At 47.2% G+C, this 9,346-nt stretch overlaps 1 protein-coding gene across 11 annotated transcripts in view; it reads right to left on the reverse strand.

Annotated features, from left to right (window-relative positions):
- Positions 1–1,892, reverse strand: part of SCAF8 (SR-related CTD associated factor 8) — a 227,983-nt gene extending 226,091 nt beyond the window's left edge. For 8 of the 11 annotated variants that reach the window (XR_007724857.1, XR_007724859.1, XR_007724858.1 and 5 more), the window contains exons 1-2: positions 1,767–1,862; positions 1,337–1,420 (exon numbers count right to left, since the gene is read on the reverse strand). Coding sequence is in view for 6 of the 11 variants with exons in the window: in XM_050786783.1 (XP_050642740.1) it covers positions 1,337–1,420; positions 1,767–1,847 (165 nt within the window). In the remaining 5 variants the exon portion in view is untranslated. Of the gene's footprint in view, positions 1–1,336; positions 1,473–1,719 lie in introns of all 11 variants that reach the window. The other 3 variants (XM_050786787.1, XM_050786785.1, XM_050786788.1) reach the window with 2 other exon arrangements.
- Between the last annotated feature and the right edge of the window lie 7,454 nt (positions 1,893–9,346).

Here is a 9,346-nt window from a genome sequence, read left to right on the forward strand (position 1 = left end):
AGACGTAAATATTACAGATACTCTTTAACAATCATAGTATTTAATAAAGTATTAACATTTCAAGAGTTCGTAAAATTTATGCTAATTTAGTTAGCAGCATAATTACATTTTTTCTTTTCTTTTTTTTTTTTTTGCTTTGTAGACAGAGTCTCACTCTGTCACCGGGCTGGATTGCAGTGGCGCCGATCTGGGCTCACTGCAACCTCCGCCTCCCAGGTTCAAGCGATTCTCCTGCCTCAGCCTCCTAAGTAACTGGGATTACAGGCGCCCGCCACTACGCCCAGCTAATTTTTTGTTTTTAGTAGAGACAGGGTTTCACCATGTTAGCCAGGCTGGTCTTGAACTCCTGACCTTGTGACTGGCCTGCCTCGGCCTCCCAAAGTGCTGGGATTACAGCCGTGAGCCACTGTTCCCGGCCATAATTACACTTTCTAAGGCTTACGGGTAGGGGTACTAATGCTGACTGTGCAGATGTGTACTTGCTATGTTTAATGTTTACATTAAGGCATATTGAAGTCAGAGTTTAAAAAGAAACTGAATACATCTTACCAAAACCTGTCTTCTTCCAGACTAGTAAACTCAACTACACTGTGAAAACTGGAATATGCTTTTTAAAATCTCGTTTGACACGTGAATGAGCCAGCGAGAAATGTTTCCCCCAGAATCTTCCATCTCTCGATGCACAGATCTCTCCCTACCATTTGTCTTTATGTCGTGATGGATTAGAAGAGGAGGGAGTAAAAATAGAAGATACCGCAGAATAACCTTTGCCTGTCTACAAATCATCCAATTAGCTCAAGTCCCTAGCTGGCAGGTTACCTAGTCAACAATGTCTCAATTATAAACACTACGTGTAACGTGACCACAGATCAACACCCCGTAGGTTCATTTCCCCCACCGCCCCCAATCGGTGTCAGCCTCAATGAGGACCCGGGAAGGTCTGGAGAGTGATGTCCAGCGTCCACTTAAATCCTCAAAGGCCCAGGAAGGAGGTGGGCGGGCCAGGCCTCGGAGGAACTGACCTCGAGGGACCTGTCGGGAGTCTCCGGGGGAGGGCCCAACCGGGTCTTTCCCTCCAAGCCCGCAGCCATTCCATAGGGCGCCGGAGACGCCAGAACCTCCCTCCGTCCCAGGGCGGCCCTCCCCCAACCCTCCTCCCGGACCCGGGGGAGGGGCACCCAGAGGAGAAACACCCCTCCCCCACGGGCACTGCTAGGCCACCGCTCACCCCACCCTTAAAAAACCCGCAGGCCCGCGCCCACCCTCCGGGCCCCGGCCTCGACACGGGGTGGGGGCGGTGCGGGCAGGAGCAGGGGAGCCGGGCTGCCATACCAACCTCGCTATTGAAGGTCTTCACGGCCTCCATGTTGTCGCTGCGGAGGCCCCGAGCCCGGCGGCGGAAGAGGCGGCGGCCACTGCACTGGGTGGGGAGAGCGAGACGCGGGCTGCTGCGTGGCCGCGAGGAGGGGGCGCTGGCGGGAGAGCGGGCCGCTGCGACCTCGGGGCGGAGTGGAAGGGCACGCGCTGGCGGGGAAGGGCTCCCTCAGCGGCAGCGCGGCCCCGGCATGGCCGCTAGGGCGGGGGGGAGCGCCGTTCTAGGGAACAGAGGCGCTGCCGGGGCGGGTCGGCGGCGGACGGGGGGGAGGGGCTGGGCCGCGGCGCCTTCTCTTCTCCGCCGCGCTCCGTCTCGGTCCCCCTCCCTCTAGCCCCGTCCCCTACACTCTCCACCCCCTTTTTCCCCTTCCTCCGACGGGCTCCTGTTTCACCTCCCTGCCGCTCGGGCCGCAGGAACCAGCCCCGTTCGGCGAAGACAGAGGAGGAAGCGCTGGCAGCAGCGGCTGCGGCATCCAATATGGCGGACTCGAGTCGGGCCGCGCAGCTCGGGGATCCGCGACGCCGGCCAGCGCGCCCCCTGGCGACTGGACCGTGCGAGCCCCGGCGGCCGCGCGGAAACCATCGAGCGGGCTGGGGCCAGAGCGTCGCCGCCCGGAGGCGCGGCTAGGCTCCGCTGCGTTCGCCTTGCCCCCCTGGGCCGCCCGCGCCTCGCCCCCTCCCCGCGCCCAGCGGACGCGGGAGCGAGCGCTGCGGCATCTCGGGCAACACCGCGGCGGGTTTGTACCGCGGGAGGAGGCAGCTCCAAAGCGCGGCTCTAAGAACCTAAACGTGCCCAAGAAGCGGCAAGTTTAGGAAATGTGCGCATTTCCCTTGTTTCCCGGTGGATTGGTCCTTTTGCACAAGCGGCAGGGTTTCGTTGCTTTTCAGAACTTTACTGGACAGTCGCCCTAAATATCCGCAGCCCCCGCCAAGAAAAAGTTCCTGGTCACGTATTTGGTGACTGAACTCAAGCGTTTTAATTGCACAGGGAGGGAACATTAGAAACCAAAATGTTGGATCCGGGTTGGGGCAGGCGGCGCTCCTTGCAGGAAATGCTGGCTGCATAGGATCCAGGGACTGGAGTGGCACAATGAGTGCATTTGTCTGCAAGGCGGGAAGGGGACCCTAGAATGCAGAACACTTGAATAGGTGAAAAGGGAACCCGTCTGTTTCGGAAGATGAATTGTTCTAAAGGAATTTTGCCCTAGGATACTTGGAGTAACGGTAAATACAGTATTTCTTAGATGGACTAGGAGATGCTGCTAGTCAAAAGCCTTCTCTCTCGTGCAGCGCAAAATAAGGTACCAATTTAAAAATATTTATTGATGTTAAAAGACATGGATGTATCGTGGAACCCTGAACACTGCTGTCCTCTTGTTGAAAGTCATTTTTCAACAATCACTCCCAAATTCACTCGGAGAGAGGAACATGAGGGCAGAATCGTACTTTTGGAGAGTTTAGGAATCCAGGTAGTTCCTAAGAGCTATGCCCAGAACTCCGTGAAACTGAGAAAGTAAGGCCCTTCTTGAGGTTTCAGAGCCTTCACTCTACTTCATTGGCAGCTTTAGTATAGGGGCTGGCTACTGAGAATTTAACAGGGATAACTCACTAAGTGCTTTTATTTTTACTTTCAAAATGTCAAATTCTGTCACAGATTTCTCCACCGCCTCCCATCTTCAGGCCTAGCCATGATCTTTTACCGACACTTGCAGTAGCCTCCTAACTGGTCCCTTGCTTGTCTTCCTGACATTTCTAGACAGTAGCCGAGGGATGTTTTTCTTAGATAAATCAGATCAGGTCACTCCCTTACTTAAGTCCCTTTGCCCATCTGATATCCTCATAACTTCTCACCATGGCCTGAAGGCCCAGCCCAGCCTGCCGCAGCTCACACCTCCTTCCCTTGCTCCCTGGCTCTCCTCCTGCCACACTGGCCTTTCTGTTACTTGACAACAAGCAGTGTTTTCCTAGGTAGGACGATTGTGTCTCTTCCCACAGGGTGCTGTTGCTTTTGTCCTTTCCATAGTTGACTCCTCCTCCTTCAGTCTTCCTGAAAGAGGTCTCCTCATCACTCCGCCTAAAGGAGCATTTTCTGTGGCTTGAGAAAGTACTGCACTCAGTTCTGTGCGTGCCAGATTCTCACTATCAAAAGTCACTGCTTTGAAGCCGGGTGTGGTGGCTCTCGCCTGTAATCCCAGTACTTTGGGAGGCCAAGGCGGGTGGATCACCCGAGGTTAGGAGTTCAAGACCAGCCTGGAAAACAGTGAAACCCCGTCTGTACTAAAAATACAAAAAAAAAAAAAAAAAAGCCAGGCGTGGTGGCACGCGCCTGTAGTCTCAGCTCAGGAGGCTGAGGCAGGAGATTCGCTTGAACCTGGGAGGCAGAGGTTGCAGCCTGCCGAGATCGCGCGACTGCACTCCAGCCTGGGCAACAAGAGTGAAGCTGTCTCAAAAAGAGAAACAAAAAGAAAAGAAAGAAAAAAAAAAGGCGCTGCTTTGGCCTGCGAGGGATTATTTATTCGGTCATACATGAAATGAATGTTGATGGAATTACTTAGGCCTGAGAAATTAAAATGCAATACAAGCTAAAGGATAAAATCAGTGGTTAACATACTTCACAATTTGATTTAATAAAGCTTCCACATTCAGGATGGTAACAGAGGGCATAGTTTGATCAGGGGAAGCAGGGGGGTAAGATCCAGAGAGCAACCTAAACACAATGGTTTTTTTTTTTTTTTTTTTGAGACGGAGTCTCTCTCTGTCTCCAGGCTGGAGTGCAGCGGCGCGATCTTGGCTCACTGCAACCTCCGCCTTCTGGGTTCAAGCGATTCTCATGCCTCAGCCTCCCAAGTAGCTGGGATTACAGGCTTGTGCCACCACACCCAGCTAATTTTTGTATTTTTAGTAGAGACAGGGTTTCACCATGTTGGCCAGGATGGTCTTGATCTCCTGACCTTGTGATCCCCCTGCTTTGGCCTCCCAAAGTGCTGGGATTACAGCCGTGCCCAGCGTTTTTTTTTTGGTTTTGTTTTTTGTTGTCGTTTTGGTTTTTTGAGACAGAGTTTTGCTCTTGTCACCCAGGCTGGAGTGCAATTACACGATCTCGGCTCACTGTAACCTCCGTCTTCCGGGTTCAAGCGATTCTCCTGCCTTAGCCTCCGGCGTAGCTAGGACTACAGGCAACTGACATCAGGCCTGGCTAATTTTTGTATTTTTAGTAGAGACAGGGTTTCACCATGTTGGCCAGGCTGATCTGAAACTCCTGACCTCCGGTGATTCACCCTCCTCGGCCTCCCAAAGTGCTGGGATTACAGGTGTAAGCCACCTCACCCAGCCTAAACACAGTCTTAATATGAGAAGGCGATAAAGCAAGATAAGGGTTAGAGGGGAGCCCAGGGATCCAGTGCAATGATTATATACAAAATTTATACACAACTACATATTTACAGAGTGTGAAAACAATACCGATGTGTGTGTGTCTGTGTATGTGTGTATGTATGTATGTTAGGATTCTGAATGCCAGTATAACCAGCCAATTTGAGCTAGTTTAAGTATAAAAGAATAATTCATTATTACAATACAGGTTTTTCTCATGTGGTTCAAAAGTCAGATATGTAGCTGAGTCCAAGGGAGGGACTTGAACCAAAATAGAAAACCTAAGAGGCAATGTAATCTCTGCTTATCTGTTTAATTTTTCTATTGCTTTACCCAATTCTCCGTTTTATCTAGTGGAATCTATTACTTTTGGTTTTATAGTTCTAGACAACTAGAGGACCTGAATGAAGACCTCTTCCTTGCCAGGTCCAAATTCCCAAGGGAAGAAATAAGGAATTTCATTGACCCCACTTGGATTAGGTGACCATCACCAAGAAACTGAAGACCACTAATTTGGTTCTGAAAAGACTGATATGAAATCGTGGTCAGGAGTACTCCAATCATTGGAAGAGATATTTCATAATCTAAAGTTTCTGGTGTTCTCCTGTAAATGTTGTTATCATCAGACTGTCCCCAAGGACTAAATAGTTTTTGGTAGTAGCTTATAGAAATTAATTCAGCCATGGCCAAGAGGTCCGAGTCAAAAATAGTCTAGAGCAGTAGTCACCATAGAACTTTCTGGGGTCATGGAAATGTTCAGCCGGGCGCGGTGGCTCAAGCCTGTAATCCCAGCACTTTGGGAGGCCGAGGCGGGCGGATCACAAGGTCAGGAGATCGAGACCACGGTGAAACCCCGTCTCTACTAAAAATACAAAAAATTAGCCGGGCGCGGTTGTGGGCGCCTGTAGTCCCAGCTACTCTGGAGGCTGAGGCAGGAGAATGGCGTGAACCCGGGAGGCGGAGCTTGCAGTGAGCCGAGATCGCGCCACTGCACTCCAGCCTGGGCGACAGAGCGAGACTCCGTCTCAAAAAAAAAAAAAAAAAAAAAAGAAACTTTCTGGGGTCATGGAAATGTTCTGAATCTGTGCTGCCCAATTCAGTAGCACTAGCCTTGTGTGGCTATTGTGCACTTGAAATATGGCTAGGGCAGCTGAGGAAGGTAATTTCCAATTTAATTTTACTTTAATTGACTCATGTTTAAGTATGTGGCTAGTGGCTACCATATTGGAAGGCATAGGTCTAGCTAGAGGGTACTCACTCCCATGGATAGGGCACTTTTTAGATAAGGGATAATTGTGAGGTAGCACTAAACAAACAAACAAACAAAAAAAACCTGTGAATTATTAGCTGTTAGAAGGAATAATATATGTTTATGAGGTACTTTTAAAATGGGGCAAAAACCTGGAGCATTGTCTAAATTAAAACTAATTCCCATCCAATTGGAAAAAAGAAAACTTAGGAAGCAAACATTCCAGAATGCTTAGTAAATTCGGGTATAGAGACAAATGAATTATTATACTACCAACAAAATGATTTTTACAAGATTGTGGGAAACTATTTGGCCGTTCCTCAAAAACTTAAGCATAGAATTGCCGTATGATCTAGCAAGTTCACGTATGTGTATGTAGCCAAAAGAACTGAAAGCAGAGACTTAGACATGCATGTTCAGAACAGTGTTACTCACCGTTGTTAAAAGGTGGCAGCAACCCAAGTGTCCATTGATGGATGAATGGATAAACAAAATGTGGTACAATGGAATATTCAGCCTTAAAAATGAAGGAAATTCAAGGCCCAGCACAGTGGCTCACGCCTGTTATCCCAACACTTTGGGAGGCCAAGACAGGCAGATCACTTGAGGTCAGGAGTTCGAGACCAGGCTAGCCAACATGGTGAAACCCCATCTCTACTAAAAATACAAAAATTAGCCAGACGTGATGGTGCGCTCCTGTAATCCCAGCTACTCAGGAGGCTGAGGCAGGAGAATCGCTTGAACCTGGGAGGCGGAGGTTGCAGCGAGTCGAGATCATGCCATTGCACTCTGGCCTGGGCAACAAGAGCAAAACTCCTTCTCAAAAAAAAAGAAGGAAATTCTGATACATGCTATAACACAGTTTAACCTTGAAGACATTGTGCTAAGAGAAAAAAAGCCAGTTATAAAAGAACAAGTACTGTATGATTCCACTTATATCAGGTACCTAGAATAGTCAAACTCAGAGAGACAGAAAGCAGAATGGTAGTTGCCAGGGAATGGGGGAGAGAGAAACCAGGAGTTGTTATTTAATAAGTACAGAACTTCAGGTTGGGAAAATGAAAATTTCTGGAGGTGGCTGGTGGTAATGGTTGAACGACAGTGTGAATGTACTTAATGCCATAGGGCTGTACACTTAAAAACGGTTAAAAATAAGTTTTATGTGTATTTAATCACAATTTTTCAAATTTAAACAAATGGTTAGAATAGGACTAGAAATATAAGAGAAATGTATATGATAAGACTAAATACAATGGCGTAGAAAACAATGTATTTAGCTCTAAAAGTATGTATGTAAGGCCTGAAAATTATATGAAAAATAAAAATTGTATTAATATACTGGGATTATGAGATTTTTAAAAATATTTTGTCCCTTTCTAATAATTCAGTAATTTTCTATCTCATTTTTTTAATGGGCACCATATAATTCACAAAGTCACCAAACTTGATAGTGAAACCAGGCATCCTGAGAGAAGCATAAGATATTAAAAGTAAACATTTCACTTTTACCAACTTCATTTAAAGTAAGTAGGAATTTGGGGTTTGATAAGTCTTTTGTTGCCTGATAAAAGAGGGAGTTCTTGCTGGGTGTGGTGGCTCACGCCTGTAATCCCAGCACTTTGGGAGGCCGAGGTGGATGGATCATTTGAGGTCAGGAGTTTGAGACCAGCCTGGCCAACATGGTGAAACCCCATCTCTACTAAAAATACAAAATTAGCCGAGTGGTAGTGGCATGCACCTGTAATCCCAGCTACTCAGGAGGCTGAGACAGGAGAATCACTTGAGCCTGGTAGGTGGAGGTTACGGTGAGCCGAGATTGCACCACTACACACCAGTCTGAGTGACGGAGCAAGACTCTGACTCAAAAAAAAAAAAAGAGGTAGTTCTTCAAATGGCCAGAGGTAAAACAGCACACATCACTAGTAGTAGTAGTCAGAGAGAGATCAAGAAAATTTAAATTTATAGGCTTTATAGTTTAAGTACTGATTTAATGTTAAATTTAAATAGTGATTTTATATTAAATACTGATTTAGGTTTAACATTTGTTCCCCAAGGAGTACACTAGCAGATTCCTGACTTTCTCTTTATGATGAATCTTTTTTTTTTTTTTTTTTGAGACAGGGTCTCACTGTCACCCAGGCTGGAGTGCGGTGGTATGATCTCAGCTCACTACAACCTCCGCCTCCCGGGTTCAAGTGATCCTACCACCTCAGCCTCCCATGTAGCAGGGACCACAGGCGTGTGCCACCATGCCCAGCTACTTTTTGTATTTTTCTTTTTTTGGTAGAGACGGGATTTTGCCATGTTGGCCAGGCTGGTCTTGAACTCTAGAGCTCAAGTGACCTGCCCACCTCAGCCTCCCAAAGTGCTAGGATTGCAGGCCTCAGCCACTGCACCCACCAATGAATCTTTTCTTACTTCTAACACATGTGTTCCTGACCCACTCTACAAACACGATTTCTTCCCGGGCTTTCCAAATCACGCTACTAGAAGTCGCTTGTGAGAAGGTGATATTTTGCATACGTTAAAGTCTCATGCTGCTTTTGTGAGGTAACAAATTATGCTTAGTATAAAAATTTAGGGGCTGGGCATGCACAGTGGCTCAACACCTGTAATTGCATTGTTTTGGGAGGTCCAAGTGGGTCACTTGAGGCCAAGAGTTCAAGACCAGCCTTGGTAACATAGTGAGACTCCCATCTATATATAAAAATTTAAAATCAGCTGGTCGTGGTGGTACACACCTGTGGTAGTAGCTACTCAGGAGGCTGAGGCAAGAGGATCGCTTGAGCCCAGGAATTTGAAGCTACAGTGAGCCATGATAGTTGCTACGGTTGAAGGTTTAGGAGTTTGCATTAGATTTAGTAAAGGGCCTTCATTGGTGACTTTAGTGATAACAGCATCAGCGTAATAATAGGGGAATCAAATTGCTTTGGGATGAGAGTGATTTAAAGTTTTTTCAAGAGTTGTAGAGAGGAGATTTTTTTAAAAAGTTGTAGAGAAGAGAAAGAGAAAATAGTAGTTAAAAGGGCTAAAGGGTTAAGAGCATGGTTGCTAAACTATGCTCCAGTGTGTCCTGAGGCACAGCAACAAATTCAAAGGAATGAACCATAGAAGGAGCAGAGAAGATGTCCATGGAAACGTACCAGTGCTTCAGTCACCACAGGAACTACTCAAGGGAATTCACAATTTCAATATCAGATTGTACTACATTCCCTTCAGTGAGGTCTTGTCTTCGTGCAGTTGGGTTTCTGACACTTGTTGGGATAAAAGGGAAATATTGAGTGAAAATTGATGTGTGCGGAAAAGAGTGGAATTTGTCCAATCTGATTTCAAGGCTTTGAGAGTTGTGAA

The sequence above is a fragment of the Macaca thibetana genome, chromosome 4 (assembly GCF_024542745.1).
Source record: "Macaca thibetana thibetana isolate TM-01 chromosome 4, ASM2454274v1, whole genome shotgun sequence".
Lineage (NCBI taxonomy): Eukaryota > Metazoa > Chordata > Mammalia > Primates > Cercopithecidae > Macaca > Macaca thibetana.